This window comes from Strigops habroptila, chromosome 7 (genome assembly GCF_004027225.2).
Source record: "Strigops habroptila isolate Jane chromosome 7, bStrHab1.2.pri, whole genome shotgun sequence".
In the NCBI taxonomy this organism is placed as follows: domain Eukaryota; kingdom Metazoa; phylum Chordata; class Aves; order Psittaciformes; family Psittacidae; genus Strigops; species Strigops habroptila.
The window spans coordinates 4,039,791-4,057,504 of record NC_044283.2 but is presented as its reverse complement, the minus strand read 5'-3'; the positions used below and the strand labels follow the sequence as shown (position 1 = coordinate 4,057,504).

General features: G+C 40.7%; 1 protein-coding gene across 2 annotated transcripts in view; it reads right to left on the bottom strand.

Moving 5' to 3' along the window:
* The window catches only part of CTNNA2 (catenin alpha 2), a 500,115-nt gene that overhangs the window by 350,837 nt on the left and 131,564 nt on the right, over positions 1-17,714 (bottom strand). For both annotated transcript variants that reach the window (XM_030491748.1, XM_030491749.1), the window contains exons 4-6: positions 16,741-16,907; positions 8,773-8,892; positions 6,126-6,392 (exon numbers count right to left, since the gene is read on the bottom strand). In XM_030491748.1, coding sequence (XP_030347608.1) covers positions 6,126-6,392; positions 8,773-8,892; positions 16,741-16,907 — 554 coding nt within the window. The remainder of the gene's footprint in view (positions 1-6,125; positions 6,393-8,772; positions 8,893-16,740; positions 16,908-17,714) is intronic.

Here is a 17,714-nt window from a genome sequence, read left to right as displayed (position 1 = left end):
GTCTTACTACAAACCAGTAGTACTACACATTTTTAACAGGAAAGCACACGAAGGGCCTGGTGTGTTGGCATACTGCTTTTTCTACCGTCATGTGGTACAGTTAAACTTACAAATAGTATTTTTGATTACTAGATCTTTCCTCAATGCTAATTTACTACACAGGAGCATTTCAGTGGGGAAAAAAAAAAAAAAAACAAACAAAAAAATCATCTCAATAAAAATAGGGAAATCCACTAGATGGTGCTCTTGTACAGAAAATACAGAGCAGTAGCCTCATCCTCGCTGCTAAAGGTGACTGAAAATAAGATCCTAACTGCCAGTAAGCAAGGATGCTTCATTTACAGAGGTCGCATTTTTGCTATGCATTTGACACAAAAATCCTGTTATTTCCAGTGCTCCTTTTAACTCTGGAGCTGACACTTCCATTGTAATATATACACATCCCTATACATACATAAGCACAGATAAAACATTAATAATAATCTGTCATAAAGCCAACTACTATGTTTGAAAGTAGAATGAACTTCTGAAACAGATTATAAAAACAATTTAGACTCATAGAATCACAGACTGGTTTGGGTTGGAAGGGAGCTTAAAGCTCCTCCAGTTCCAACCCCTGCCATGGGCAGGGACACCTTCCACTAGAGCAGGTTGCTCCAAGCCCCTGTGTCCAACCTGGCCTTGAACACTGCCAGGGATGGGGCAGCCACAGCTTCTCTGGGCACCCTGTGCCAGCGCCTCAGCACCCTCACAGGGAAGAGCTTCTGCCTATGATCTAGTCTGAATCTACCCTCAACTAAACTCAATTTGAGCTTCTTGCTGCTAAACTATTCACGTTCTGCATGGAAAATTCAGGAGTGGTAGGGAGGGGAGGAGAGAACAAACACACACAAAAGTAGCACACAGGAGGAAAGTGCTGCAGAAAGATGGGAGAAAAAGCTTGATTGGCCCCTTGGCATCAGCAGGACCCTGAAAATTCCTGCTGCTTATTCCTCTCTGGAAAGGTCAGTTCTGCATCCTCAAAGATATTTTTCCACAAACAAGTAAAGTTTTTATGGATACTATAAAATACAACTTTGTGCTGTTGTTCATAATTTTCTTAATATGTGGAGGATAACCAGTCTTTGATTTTTCCCCACTAAGAAGGGATCTGAGGAGAGCAGAAAGTGCCTGAAGTTTCACCGAAGAGACTCCTCCTGTTCTATTGAATACATGGAGCTTCTGAAGCAAAGGGATGCAGCCCAACTGCCTTCACATGTGAAATGACTGAACACCATTCCATTTTAAAAGCCACTTCAGCTGCACAAGGGAAAATATCTCCTATTTTATTCAAAGTCATATATGTGGTTATCTGAATTTGCAACACATTTTCTCCATCGCACACTAACACAAGCATTCCTATTTAAATTCAATATGTAACTGCTACTACACAGCAATAGCCATTTGGCTGTCCTTCCCTAGACACTGAAGCTCAACAAGTCCAGTTTCCAACTGCTATGTGGGACATGCAGCAATACGTCTGAAATAGCTTATGATCTCAATACTGAAACAATCACGCTTCGATTTTTATTTTGAAGCTCAAATTTTGCCCTTTTATCTCCAGTATCACAAATCAATTCTCTGAAGAACAGATTTACAAGGAAATTGAGACTTCCATAAATATTCCGCAAAATCCATTCTCAGGATGAACTTTTAGGACAGTTATTTGTCCAAAAAGCAACAACATTTTACAGGCAGTCGCTTAATAATACAGTATCTCTTCTGTCTGCTACCTTTATGTCACATTTTGACTGCTCTTAATTTTATTACCCAAAACACCCCAACTTGCTGTTGCTGTACCCAAATATTATATCTTTTCAGTGTCTATGTATTTTTTCCCCCTCATTACTTGCTTATTAGATCTTTCACTCCATTTAAAGAGTACTGTATTCACCAGCCCTGAAAAAGATTCCTGAAGGATTATTAATATCTTTGAGAAATATGCTATGATAGCCCATTTATTAAGTATGAACTCCATTTTACAGCCTGGAGGACAGTGACCAGTGCCATCAGACACCATTTCTCATCAGACATAGTCATCTCCCAAACGGTAGAGTTACACCGTTCCAAAATTTATTAAAGATTGAGTTATTCTGCCTGGAATTTTTCTGTTCAAATCCTTCTCATAACAAAAAAATTGGTACATTTTCAATACCTCACGACCTATCCCAAACATAGAAATACCTCAAATACCAAAAAAACATTGTAACCACCTTTTTCAGTTCTCAACCAGATCAATTACATTATAATCCAAACTGATTTCATACTCATTTTAGACCCAACGTGATTTTGAAATCAGAGAGTAAAAGGGTGACATGCACAGGCACAGCAGTTCAAGATAAATCAACATTGTTGATAAGCAACTTTAAAAGCAAATGGATGTGCACACACAGAGAAGCAATAAATAACTGGAGTAATAAAATAACATGAAGTATAGGTTGTGTCTGTTTAGCATGTATTAAAAAGCAAGCACTATATATATATACACTTTAACAAATATAATATCATTTCATTCCATTGACAGATCCAGAACTTGCTAATTTGTTATAGACACACATACAAACACAAAACTCAAGGACAAAGTCAGCTAAGCCATCTCATCAGTTGGAAATGGAAAGAAGGCTTTCTGGTCCTTTTTTCCTTTAGATATCTTTTCCTCCCCTTTCTAAGTCAGAAACTTTATCAATTCATTTTATCCTTGACTCATAATTTGTTGTAGACAATCCAAGCCTTGCTCCAAACACAGAAATACTCCTTTTTATAGGGCTATGGTGTATGCATAGTAAATATCTTTGTATTTACAAGTGTTACACCTACCCTTACAGCATTGTACAAGAATGATTACACTCATTTTTACTCAGTTTGACAGGTAGGTCCTGTCTCTGGAACACATCATGATGGCTATGGGGAAAGCACAGAGGGTACCAGATGATTCAATCCTACAACACTCAGCATGTGACAACACACAAGTCCCTTGAAAACCAGAATGGCTGAGACCTTACCAGACCAAAACTACCATTTCCTGAGTCAAAACAGAACATTTTCAGAACTCACATTAAGTTCTTAACAAACTTCTCTAGGTAACTTGGATAAATTTGGGCAAGTGTCTTAAGGGAAGGTACAAGGTGCAGCCTCTGTTGCAGTAAGAGCCCAGAAATATTTAGTGAGTGTACAATATATACCAAATTTTACTAATAAATTACTTCACTAATAAAACCAGGAATATCTGTATTTAAATGATCTAAAATTAGAGCAGGAACATTTAAGTTGAAGGAAAAATCCAAGGCATTAAACACATACTTTTGTAATCGACTTCGAACAGTACTTTAAAGCAGCAAATCCAATAAGAAAGATTCATGAACTCTCATTTCTACATAAATTATCTCCAAGAGCAATAAATGACAACTCTTTCCTAAACTTTGCTGCTAATAACTCAGAGTTTACTTTATACAAGTCACCATTGTAGAGAGTATGACAATTAACATGACAATTGTTAGTATGACAATTAACCTATTTAACACAATAGCTGAAGTGCTTAGAATAGGTAGAATAATTATTTATATTACATGTGATGATATTTGGAGTGAGAAAGTATTCAGATGATTTACACTACAGGTATTTGAAGCATTAAGCCACAGAATGCTGATTCTGAAAGTTGAAATGATAAAGGCTGAGAAGTGTGAAACATTATAGGAAAACCTGTGAACATTTTATATATAGAAGAATTATCTCATCCTATAATACAAGGTTTAGTATGCACTCCATACCAAATACATACTTATCTCAATCAATATGACTGATACTGTAAAATAAATATACTATTATTTTTGCTAGAAATCATAAACTTGCTTTCCCTTGCTGAAATAATATATTGCCAGCATAAAAATCGAACTTTTTTCACAACCCTCTTTTTACCCATGACATAGTTTCACTAGTTTGGTAAGCTTTCCTACTTTCTTGCTTGTAAAACATAAGGATAAGTTCACAATCATCCCACCATCACAGCTATTAATTTCTGCTTTCCTGGAGTTTAGGGAATGTTGTCTCATTTGCAAAATTAGGTGTGAATAATCTCATTCAACAGCTAAGCAGTGAGGCAAAACAGTAAATATTGCTAGAATGAAGATAAAACAACAGTTTCAACCTTTGCATTCTCATAAGTCAGACTAGAAAGTTTTCATTCAGTTATTTAAAATTAGAAGGAGAAAACTCTCAAAAATGACAAGCTGGTTTTCCACACATAGTTGTGAACAAAACACTATATCGTAGATATACATCTCACATACTCATTCATTATGCCTGCAATATCACATAGAGTGGAAAAGACTTTACCTGTGGAGAAAAATGATGAACAAATATTCTCTCAAAGACGCAAAGGAAACTATCAGATGTCTCACATAGTCTTCACTGAATTTACTTTCACTAAGCACAACTCCTCTTTGCATTCAACAGCAGCCTTTTCCAGAGAGCAGCAGAGGCATCATCAGTTTGGGACTGAGAAGTCACATGTTGTCAGTTACTGTTTGTCAAACCTCTGTTGTCCGTAACACGCAAAGTCCCCCGCAAAAGCCAGAGTAACCAAACCAAAGAGGGATGTTATTTGCAGGATCTTACCAATAAGGGACCTGTGAGCTGAGGAGGCCCTGAAAACCATGCAGAATTCCTTAAATCTGGACCCACAATAATTGAGAGGAAAAAACTATAGATCTAGAAATACAGATATTAAAAGAAATAAATCTGTACAGTTGATGTGGGCATTGTTGTTTCATTGACTTGAAAAGCATATAGTGGAACTGGAGTCAACCTCTATGTCCTACAGTTGTTCTTCATGGTCTTACTCTCTTGTCACTTCCTACACCTACCCACACATTTCCTGCTGTCATGTTTCCCCTCTAAACCCATTTCCCTTTTGCTATTATTTATATACTCATTCTCTGCCATTTTTCAGTATCTTACTCAATCTTGAAGCTTCCCTTGATCTTGTAATATAATCCTTGATCCTATTTAGGGGGTCCCAAGGGATACTGGTTATAAAGCAGTATTGATCCCATGGGGTAATGGGGTAAAACTTAAACAGCAGAGATTTAGGTTAGATATAAGGAAGAAATTCTTTACTGTGAGGGTGCTGGTGCTACCACCTCCAAAATAGACCCAATGACAGTAAACCACTGATGCAGTGACAAGACATGAGATGAACCATCTGCACTACACCTTCATTTTCGGTGCTAAATACAGCAGAATTGAGCAGCTCCTGATTGTGTTTGACAGATGGTTGTACCATAATGTGTGTATTAAAGTGAAAAGGACATCATTCCCTATTAATTGTAACAAACCCTTACCCAAAGTCAGAATGAAAGAGGAAAATATTTCCACATACTGTCTGCAATTAAGTTTGGGGGCTTTTTTGCACTTTATAAAGAACAGTCCTTATATGTGAGATAGGGAAAAAACATAAGACAGGACCGGCAATGAAATTAACAGTTCAATACTTAGCTGTTAGGAAAGTTGCTTAAGCAAAACTGTAGCTATTGCTGGAACGGACACTGCAGCACTTTGCCTGCAGCTGAAGTGACTGGTATCAGCTGTGTTTGAAAGATGCTTTTTCCATATCTTTGATTAACAGAAATAGTGATTCAAGTTGAATGTTAATGTTTCCAGGGTACTCAGCTCCATTACCATGTATATTTTACTGTCTTGGCTTCTTAACTTGCCAGACAAGCATCATTTTCCCATTAAACTAAACACAGATCTTGGTCACAGAATTAAGCTTCCAGATTAATCAGACTTTGAGGTTAGAACCATGTAGATAAATTTTTCAAGGACATTAGAACAAAAGAGGTGTGTCTCTCTATCACAGCCACTGCATATGAGCACAAATAACTCCTTATAATTCAAATCCATTAGCAGCAAACAACTATTCCTCATTAAAAATAACACAAATCAATGTCTGCACTTTGCCTTTGCAGTCTTAGGAAATGGACCTGAATGAAAAGGGAAATGTGAGTCCTATTCAAAAACCACTTAGTTAAAAGTGCTATAGATTGCATGGAGAAGCACTTCATTTTCCATACACTTCTAATACTTACATCAAATTCATTTAAAGCAGCAGCGAGCTCTCCGATGCCAGTGTGCCCCTTGTTCTCATCAGTGGGCGAGGTGGCCTGGGCAGCATTGGAGATACCAGCAATTGCTTCTTGTACTTGCTTGAAGACATAGTCTCTGTTGGCCCTTGTGGCTGCAACATCAGGGTGACGGAGGAACGCTTGGGATGCAGTGTACAACATAGTGGCATTCTTCTTCAGAGCACCTCGAGCTGCGGCCATTTCATCCCTGCAGTGAGGATCTTTCAGTTCCTATATAAAAACATTTATAGTTCTAAATAAAAGTTCTCATGTTAGGATGCATGTAAGCCTATGCAGCTTAAGTATCCATGAATAAATACCATCCAGTGATTTTGCAGAGATGGAATCAATGACAGAATCTATAATAAAGGCCAGGTTGGATGGGGCTTGCAGCAACCTGGTCTAGTGGAAGTTGTCCCTGCGCATGGCAGGGGGTTGGAACTAAATGATCTTTAAGGTCCCTTCCAACTCAAACCATTCTACCAATCTATGATAAATCTCCCTCCTACCCCAAAAAGTCCATTGTGACTATTACATTCTGCTCACAATATCTTCTTAGCAAAAAGTCTATATGCATCCCTTATTCAAAGACCCACAGAAAATCCACATAAAACATTCAAAATTACTCTTCCTGATTGACTGGATTCAGCCTGCTGATTCCATAAAGGCACTGCCAGTGCAAGTATCCTGCTGCACAAGGGGGTTTTGCCATATTTTTATATGACCTTTTTAAAAAGGTCTACCTTATGATTTTATTAAAAAAAAAAATCAAAATAAGAATATTTTATTGATTAATGTCTTTAGTTCTTCAAGACCTATTATGCCTTTCATTATTTTTAGCCTTTCTTCATTTTTTGCTTCATTCCTTATATCATTTAGTGTTTCTTTTAATGACACACGCTTTGCTTCCCCTGACAACAAGCATCAGATACTGTACAATGTTACCAGGATGACACTGTGTTATTATTTAATCCATGAATTTATTTAATTATGGGACATATCACACTAACCTTTCAAATATTAGGACAAAATGTTAGGACTAGGGTAGTCCTAACAGTATTCCTAAGGAATAACAAAACATTATATATCTCTCTCAAAACTACAAACAAAGAAGTCTGGAGACCTGAACAGTTATATTCACACATAGAATCTATGGCAAAAATTAAGGAGCAGCCCAGATATTCTGGATTTAAAGGTTCTACCCACTGATAATTTAAACCACACGATTGACATGTAACAGTTTTCAGAGTGAATTAAGTTCCTAAAAACTTTACCAGGCTACAAAACAGAAGAGATGAAATGTATGAACATCTAAGAAGTGAGTTCTTATACTGTAAAGATTTTTCCAGTTATATGGGAAACCTTACTGGCATTGTAAAAATACACCTTAAGAAGAATGTTTTAAAAGGTTTATAACTACAAATTTCTGTCATCTTCTCACACCTCCAATGAGAACTTAAGAGACCTGTACCTCCACTGGCTTTCACATTTTTCTCTTTTTCCCGTATTAGTAGCTATAATTCCACTTGGGATATATCTGAAAATATGTAATAGTACTGTTCGTATAGTGACTAGATTCTACATTTTTAAGTAATTTAATTCCAGTCTAACTCAAAAAAATGTTCTATTTCATTAAAAGAGTCCTGGAATGGTTTGGGTTGGAAGGGACCTTAAAGCTCATCCAGTTCCAACCCCCTGTCATGGGCAGGGACACCTTCCACTAGAGCAGGTTGCTCCAAGTCCCTGCGTCCAACCTGACCTTGAACACTTCCAGGCCCATTTGCATGTGAAGCGCAGGTGATGGTGGTTGTTTGACAAGACTATACAATAACTGATAAGAAATACGATAGTGATACAGAAGTAAATTGTCATTACCGTAAGACAGAAATTAAAGCAAATATATGGATGAATATGGAAAGCCAGCTTTCTAAATCCACTGTGCTGTGCAATACAAAAACAACACACCCCTGAATGACTGGTTGTATTCAAATACAACCAAAGTCAGAGAGACTTTATGCAACTCAACAGTGACAGCTCCATCTGGACTCTTATAGAGAACAGTGTTCAGGAGAAAATTATCTTTATTGCAAAGTTGCACAATTGCAGGCATCAAATAAATGTTATCGTGACTTTCTGGTCTTTTTTCCATCTGGCCTAGTAATGACAGCAGAGTACTTGCTTTTTTAAGTATTTGAAAATTAATAATGATGGTTTTAAGCACAAAGTAGATTTCTGTTCTTCCCAAATTTGAATTATACCACACTACCAAAAAGCTCATGCTTTACCAGCTGTCACAGTGACCTCAAATCAGTATAGGTTAGAATTAAATGGGAATAATCATCAACTGAAAACTATCCTTAACCTCCCAAATCACTTGGCCTGTTCACCCTTCATTCTGTTACTAACTGAAGCCATTAAGAAAATATTCTTAAAGAAATTGCATTTATGAAAAACTTCATCACATTCAAAAAAAAAAAAATCAATGGGATTAAATTATAGGCCATGACAGAGCAACTACTTATTGCACATTTTAAACCAGACTTAGACTTAAAATACAAGATCTCTAGAACCAAGACTGATTTTCTCAACCACAGATTTTAAGTGTACTCACCTGTTGTCGTCTCGCAGCAACATAGTTCAGTTTTACCATCTCTTTTCCAAACTCTTTGAAGCGATTTGCTAAATCTTGCTCATTTGTTGCATTTTTCACTGCTTCTAGTGCTTCCTCCACCTAGAGCATAATATATCAACTGTGTTAGCACTTTAATCCGGGTGCACTCTTTGAAAAAGTCTGTAACTACTCTACCCGACACTCTCTATTATATGGATCAAATTTAGCTTTCACGTCCATCATTCTACATGGCTTTATGACAGTCCCACTAACTTTAATTAAGTTTCTTAATAGAAAAGCTGTCTGATAGCCATTCTGCATTACTTTCCATTTACTGTACACTTTGGTATCATGTGAAACTAATGTAAAAGGCATAACTATATTAATTTCCCCAGTCACACTTCTCAGATGAAATACAAATTAAATATCTGTGGGGTTAACAAAAAATAGATTAATATGTTCTCAATGTGTGATACAGGGTTTATGGGAAAACAAAGCCAAGTTATTCATTCTGGACAAGAAATAATGTTTAAGAAGGAAACTCAGACTTACTGTTAAGATTTAAATTTTCCCTGATATATCCAAAACTCTGTATCTTTGTGAAATAAATGAAACAATAGATTCAAACCAGAATATATCTATTACTTCCTTTTTCTCAGCTCTCAGTGTTCCTTTTTCAGTCACTTTAAATTTGAGAAAAGAATCTACCAAAAAAAACCAGACCTGAAGTTACTCAGTCATGCTGTAGCTAACAGGCAAAGATACAGACCCCCAGTTATAGCAACAAGTTCATCTATCAAATCCATAGTGAAACTTCACCTTTTGTACAATAAGAAAAAATATCTGAAGGGATAAAATACTCTTTTCATACAGCAAATAGAGGACATATTCCTGTGACTAGGTAGGAATTCAAAAGTTGTATTTCTCTCCCTCACAAGATAAAAATGCAATTCCAAGCAAAAAGATTGAGAAGTGAAAAGCTTCTATTCATCATTCTATAGAAAGCCTATAGCTTCAATTCGTGAGAAAGTACAAAGACTTGCCATAACACTTTTCCCCCTCTAAGAGAAACAGCTAACTGTAATGGGAAATGCAAGAGCAGAGGGTTGCAGCTTACTCTCCAAATGCTGCTGGGAATCCATAAATTCAGCAGTAGCTGGTGTCTAATGAATTTAGAAAAACACAGTTATGTGCAGAACCTGCCTTTTCATCATTTATATGGCTCTGTGTTTTCCTACCAGTCAGAGAGGATATTTTTATTTTGAGCTTTTACCTACTTACTACAGATTTACAAATTACAGACCAGTAGAGTAGCAAAACCATATATTTGTATTGGAAAATGTAGAATTCAAGCACATAAATCCATAGCTGTTATGTTGAAAATCTTACATCAAGCCTGAGAGTTGCAAGCTACACCTTATTCAGAACCCAATTCCCTTCTCTTTTAGTCCTAAAAAGAACAGCAGTTTTTAAAGCTGAACTGACAGCATTAAGCATTAACACAAATTACAAAAGCATCATTCTATTCACTAATTTGTTATTGCAGGATTCCTTGCAAAATATGAAAATCTTGCTTTCATAGCACGAAGCATTGACTTTACCTGAAACTTTCATCTTTAATATATTTGCAATATTGAGCACAGGTATGACAAACTTATAACTCGTTTTTGTAAGTCCTGCCATTCATGTTGGAGCAAGTTCCCTACCCTCAAAACACCGTGACTTCACTCAAGTGTACAGATGTGTTGCTCTGATTAACTAGCAAGTAATTAATTACAATAGATTCATACTTCTGCATATGTATGAACACATACTATATTAGTATATGCTATGATTATTACACAAGTGCAATAAACACTACTTATTTTAGTAACATAAAAGATAAGCTAACATGATCAAGTGTCCTTCCAGAAAGCATCTGCATATATTCACTCTAAAACATTAATTAAAATGCACTATTTCCCATGAAGCCGTTGACACGCTTTCAGTGAAAACTGATTACAGTACATTTCACTATAAATCAGGCTTCATAACTCTGACATGTTGAATGATTTTAGTTTATTAATTTTATGGTTAAATTACACCAGGCTTTGAATGTTACCTTCAATGTATCAATATAAGAGCTGCTCCTTCATCAATTTTGTAAAATATAAACACTATTTTCCCCCAGTAACAGAAATCTGTAACTAGTTTGCCTTATAAAATGGTAAGATAAAAATATTTACACTGTCAACTCTCAGAAATAAATTACCCTTTTCAACCTGGAAAAAAAAAAAAATTCAAATTTAAAGTTCTTAAGTTGGATTTTCTTGAAAACAATTAGAGACGTCCGACTTCTTGGAAACAGAATTCACAATAACATCTGATAAAAGCAGAGATTACAAACCACACTGCCATACACTGCCCTTGCAAATCTAGGGTGCAAACTGTGTAAGTAAATACACCCACTCACTGAACAGTATTGGATATTTGTGTTTTACATAATGTAGTACGCTGCTGCAACAGAAGGAAGAAATCTCAGATGTGAGAACAATATTTCTCATCATAGAATCATAGAATCATAGAATCGTAAGGGTTGGAAAGGACCTTAAGATCATCTAGTTCCAACCCCCCTGCCATGGGCAGGGACACCTTGCCCTAAACCATGTGGCTCAAGGCTCTATCCAACCTGGCCTTGAACACCGCCAGGGATGGAGCATCCACAACCTCCCTGGGCAACCCATTCCAGTGCTTCATCACCCTCACTGTAAAGAACTTCTTCCTTATATCTAATCTAAACTTCCTCTGTTTAAGTTTGAACCCATTACCCCTTGTCCTACCACTACAGTCCCTAAGGAAGAGTCCCTCCCCAGCATCCTTGTAGACCCCCTTCAGATACTGGAAGGCTGCTATGAGGTCACCACGCAGCCTTCTCTTCTCCAGGCTGAACAGCCCCAACTTTCTCAGCCTGTCTTCATATGGGAGGTGCTCCAGCCCTCTTATCATCCTCGTGGCCCTCCTCTGGACTTGCTCCAACAGCTCCATGTCCTTTTTATGTTGAGGACACCAGAACTGTACGCAGTACTCCAAGTGAGGTCTCACAAGAGCAGAGTAGAGGGGCAGGATCACCTCCTTCGACCTGCTGGTCACGCTTCTTTTGATGCAGCCCAGGATACGGTTGGCTTTCTGGGCTGCAAGCGCACACTGCCGGCTCATGTTAAGCTTCTCGTCAACCAACACCCCCAAGTCCTTTTCTGCAGGGCTGCTCTGAATCTCTTCTCTGCCCAGTCTGTAGCAGTGCCTGGGGTTGCCCCGACCCAGATGTAGGACCTTGCACTTGCCTTGGTTAAACTTCATAAGGTTGGCATCGGCCCACCTCACAAGCGTGTCAAGGTCCCTCTGGATGGCATCCCTTCCCTTCAGCGTATCAACCGAACCACACAGCTTGGTGTCGTCGGCAAACTTGCTGAGGGCGCACTCAATCCCACTGTCCATGTCACCGACAAAGATGTTGAACAGGACCGGTCCCAACACCGATCCCTGAGGGACACCACTCGTTACAGGTTTCCAACTGGACATCGAGCCATTTACCACAACTCTTTGCGTGCGGCCATCGAGCCAGTTCTGTATCCACCGAGTGGTCCATCTATCAAATTGATGTCTCTCCAATTTAGAGACAAGGATGTCATGTGGGACAGTGTCGAATGCTTTGCACAAGTCCAGGTAGATGACATCAACTGCTCTGCCGCTGTCCATCAGTTCCATGGCTCCATCATAGAAGGCCACCAAATTGGTCAGGCAGGATTTCCCCTTAGTGAAGCCATGTTGGCTGTCACCAACCACCTCGTTGTTTTTCATGTGCCTTAGCATGTTTTCCAGGAGAAACTGTTCCAAGATTTTGCCAGGCACAGAGGTGAGGCTGACTGGTCTGTAGTTCCCCGGGTCTTCCACCTTCCCCTTCTTGAAAATGGGGGTTATATTACCCTTCTTCCAGTCATCGGGAACTTCACCTGACTGCCAGGATTTTTCGAATATGATGGACAGTGGCTTAGCAACTTCATTCGCCAGCTCCTTCAGGACCCGTGGATGGATTTCATCAGGTCCCATGGACTTGTGCACGTTCAGGTTCTTAAGATGGTCTCGAACCTGATCCTCTCCTACAGTGGGCCTAAGGTCTTCGTTCTCACAGTCCCTGCATTTGCTTTCCATGACTTGGGTTGTGTGGTCAGAGCATTTGCTGGTGAAGACTGAGGCAAAGAAGTCATTAAGAACCTCAGCCTTCTCCAAATCCATGGTAGCCAGTTCTCCTGATAGCTTCTGGAGAGGACCTACATTGTCCCTAGCCTGTCTTTTATTTGCTACGTATCTATAGAATCCTTTCCTGTTATCTTTTACATCCCTTGCCAAACTTAATTCTAGCTGGGCCTTAGCTTTCCTAACCTGGTCCCTAGCTTCTCGGTCAATGCTCCTGTATTCTTCCCAGGCCGCCTGTCCTCGCTTCCACCTTCTATAAGCTTCTTTTTTCCCTCTAAGTTTCCTCAGCAGCTCCTTGTCCATCCATGGAGGTCTCCTGGCCCTCCTGCTGCACTTTCTTCTAGTCGGGATGCAACACTCTTGAGCACGTAGCAGGTGATCCTTGAATACCGACCAGCAGTCTTGGGCCCCCCTGCCCTCTAGGACTGTATCCCATGAAACCTTACTAAGGAGGTTCCCGAAGAGGCCAAAGTCTGCTTTCTTGAAGTCCAGGGCAGTGAGCTTGCTGCACGCTCTTCTCACCGTCCTGAGGATCTCAAACTCAACCATCTCGTGATCACTAGAGCCAAGGCTGCCCTGGAGCGTTACATTTCCAACCAGTCCCTCCCTGTTGGTGAGCACAAGGTCCAGCATGGCACCTCTCCTCGTCGGCTCCTCTACTGCTTGAAAGAGGAAGTTGTCTTCCACACAATCGAGGAACCTCCTGGATTGCTTGTGCCGGGCCGTACCATCCCTCCAACAGATGTCAGGATGGTTGAAGTCCCCCATGAGGACCAGGGCCTGCGAGCGTGAGGCTGCTCCTATCTGTCTGTAGAGCGCTTCATCCACAGAGTCCTCTTGATCAGGCGGCCTGTAACAGATCCCCACCGTAATGTCCCCCGTTGCTGTTTTCCCTTTGATCCTGACCCACAAACACTCTGTTACCTCATCACCCGTCCCCAGACAGAGTTCCATACTCTCTAGCCTATCACTGACATAGATAGCAACGCCCCCTCCCCGTCTGCCTGGCCTGTCTTTTCTAAACAGCCTGTAACCTTCCATTCCGACATTCCAGTCATAGGAGCCATCCCACCATGTTTCTGTGATACCAATGACATCATATTCCCGTAGCCTTGCACACATCTCTAATTCCTCTTGCTTGTTCCCCATACTACGGGCATTTGTATAGAGGCACCTTAGCCGAGCTCCAAATGAAGCCGACTCAATGGCTGGGGCAGCTGGAACATCTCTACATCTCTCCAAGCACTTATTACAGGTGCTGGCAACTGACCAGGAATGTTGGGATGGATCAATGCTCCCCTCCCCCAACACATCTAGTTTAAAGCTTTCCTGACCAGCCTGGCAAGCCTCCTACCAAAACAGCTCTTCCCCTTCTTTGTCAGACCAGCTCCACCAGCCTCCAGTAGATCTGGCCTCCCAAATGGAGCCCCATGTTCTAAATAGCCAAACCCCTGACTATAGCACCAGCTTTCTAACCATTTATTAACCTGCCAGACACGCCTAGCTTTTTTAAGGTCCTCCCCTTTGCCCTGGAGAATCGATGAAAAAACTATCTGAGCTCCAGAGCCCTTAACCACCTCTCCCAGGGCTCTGTAGTCCTTCTTAATGTCCTCCAGGCAACTGCTGTCTATATCTCTAGCACCCACATGGACGACTAGAAGGGGGTAATAGTCAGCAGGACTTACTAGAGCAGGCAGCCTCTCAGCAACATCCCTGATCCGAGCCCCCGGCAGGCAACACACCTCCCTCGAGACTGGATCAGGCCGGCAGATGAGCGCCTCTGTGCTTTTCAAAGTAGAGTCCCCTACTACTATGACCCTCCGCTTCTTCCTGGAGGCACCAGTAGCGATCCTCTTTACTGGTGCATCAGCAGGGTGCTCATTAGGTGTGGTGGATGCTTTCTCATTAGCCTCCTGCAGAACCGCGAAGCGGTTCTGGGTGGGGACATCAGATTTAGGAGGAAGCCCCTTGTCGTTAATTGTCCTCTTCCTCCTTTTTTTGTTCGTTTTTCTCGTGACTAATTCCCAGCTTCCTGGGTTGCTGCCCTCCTTCTTTCCTATACGAGCAATGCTGGACGTTTGCAGCCCCTGCGCAGTTTGAGCCTGGAGCAAGCAGCCCAGCTTCCTCTCAGCTTCCCTGGCATCTTTTAGCTCTCCAACAGCCTCCCGCAGCTCAGCCACCTGCTGCAGGAGGACCTCCATCAGAGCGCACCGAGTGCAGCCCTGTCCATCGTGCACCCCCGCCTCACGAGACCAGTCGAAGCACTTCCTACACTCCGAGGTCTGCGCCGCAGCCTCCCCTCTCATCGGCTCTGTCTGGGTGCCTACGCTGGCCACCGCCGGGGCAGAGCTCCCACAGCGGGCCCTGCTCCTAAGGCGAGTGCTCACCATCCCACTCGCTGCCCGCGCGAACTGCCGCGCAAACTGCCGTGCCACGCCCTGGTCGCCGCGCTCCCTGGGATGGGTTTTACCCACTGGGGGCTGGTGCCGTCACTCCTGGCGCCGCCCCCTGTGAGTCAGCTGCTCGCGTCAGCTGAGCTGCCGGCTCCTGGGCAAGTCCTGTCGAGGACTTGAGGCTCCCATCGCTTGTCAAGAGCTTGAATCAAAATTTTAATCATAGTGTTTAATATTATAAACAACAGCTTTTTCCAAAGTGCCTCCCAAGCAAAAGACTATTTGAATTACAGTTGCGTAGAGTGTCATAGTGGGGAAAATTAAAAGCATACTTGAGAGAGACAATGCTTGCACTGCACAAAATCAGAGGCACATGCTGACAACTACAAGAGCAGCACTTTGTTCATTAGAGCGGAGCTCGCTAGAAGCTCTGTGGAAAGATCTGCCTTTTTCATTATGGAAACTGTTTTCAAACTATTTAGGTTATCTGCACAGTTTGCATTGTTTTTCCAGAATATATCATCATTCTACAGTGACAGTGTTAAAAAGACATTAAAAAGCAATAAAATACTTTTGGGACAGCTATTACAATGAAGTAATTCTCCATCTCCTCTGCTAACCTCGCATATGCACTCTGCAGGCTATAAGTATTCTTCATATGATTTTCTGCAAAATTTTGTTTTATTTCAGAGTTTTTTGTTTATTTGCTTATGCAATTAAAATGAAATAGTGCAATAACTATCAAAAAAACTTATAAATAATTACATATCCCAGTTTCAACTAAAAGTCTTTTAATAGTCCTGTATAAAAGCATGAACAACGGCAGCCAAAATTCAATACAGATCCACACCAAGCTATCTGGCAATCTTTAATTCCTCTTTATTCTATTTTTCATCTTTGATGACTGATTACACACTTGTACTACTGTCTCACTCTAAATTAAAGATTCTATCTTTTGAGGCATCCAGAAATCATGCAAAGAAAATGGAACTGTAGTACCTAAACACTGCCACAAGATAGCAATACTCTACAAATTATTGAAACAGGACAAGATGTGAGGTGAGTAAAGTAAATGCATCTGTTCCCAGAAGAAAGCTGCTTAACAGCAGTACTAGTCCAGTACTTTTTTTGCTTCAAGTCTCCCAATATTAACTTCTGCAAAATTAGAAAATCAATGAGACTAATGTAGAACTGTGTGATCTCCTACCTCATTATCAGCACTGTAAGAAAAAACAGTGAAATATAGTAAGAAATGTGAACAGTGCTATCCATTACTGATTTGCTCCCTATTTTCCTACACATAAACCATGCAAAATCAATATAAGGCATTAAAAATACATACAATTTTCAGATGTGACAGAAGCCTCATGACATCGGCCATATCAGCCAGGATGAGCAAGCGGGTGACAGCAGAAAGCAAAGCACGGGCAGCCCGCACCATGGTGCCCCGTTTCACAGAGGAGCAAGGGTCATCAGCAAACTCCGAGGAGGCAATTCTCATCGTTTCTCCTAGAATTGGGAAAATATAGTATTAAAGAGAGGCTTTACACTTGTATTTTTTCCAAGTATAAACAACTTATTACATAAGCTAACACTGTTAGGAAAAAACTCCATGGCTTAGTTACTGGATATTAAAATGCTCAGGAGAAATCTCTTTTAAAACATGTGCAGCAACTGCCTCAATACTCTCTGCCTTTATTTCTTTATTACCAAACTGTTCTTCTTCTAGAGCAGGGACCTGTAACAACTAAAAAGGAAACCAAAACACAGACTGCTGAGTGCAACCAGCACAATGCAAGAAAAACAGCAGTGTGTGGTACAGAAATACAGAACTCACCTTCACTGGTAGGGAGGGCAGAACAGAGCACCCCAAAGGTATCATCCCAATTGCATGTTTACAATTCTGCCTTCACACTATATCCTTCTCTTTCACTCCTGCTCCCCAGTCCTTGCCTTCTTGCTCAGATACTTACTCTGCTCTCCCCACCTGGAAGAACTATCACTCTATAAAAAAGACTTTCCCTCCCCCGCCAATCATAGACTCTGAGTCATTTAGGCTGGAAAAGACCTTTAAGATAGAGTCCAACTGTTAACCCAGCACTGCAAGTCCACTATTAACCCATGTTCTTAAGCGCCACATCTACACATCTTTTAAATACCTCCACAGACGGTGACTCCACCACTGCTCTGGGCAGCCTGTTCCAGTGCTTGGCCACCCTTTGGGGAAGAAATTTTTCCAAATATCCAACCTAAACCTCCCCTGGTGCAGCTTGCGGCCATTTCCGCTTGCCTTATCATGTGTTACCTGGGAGAAGA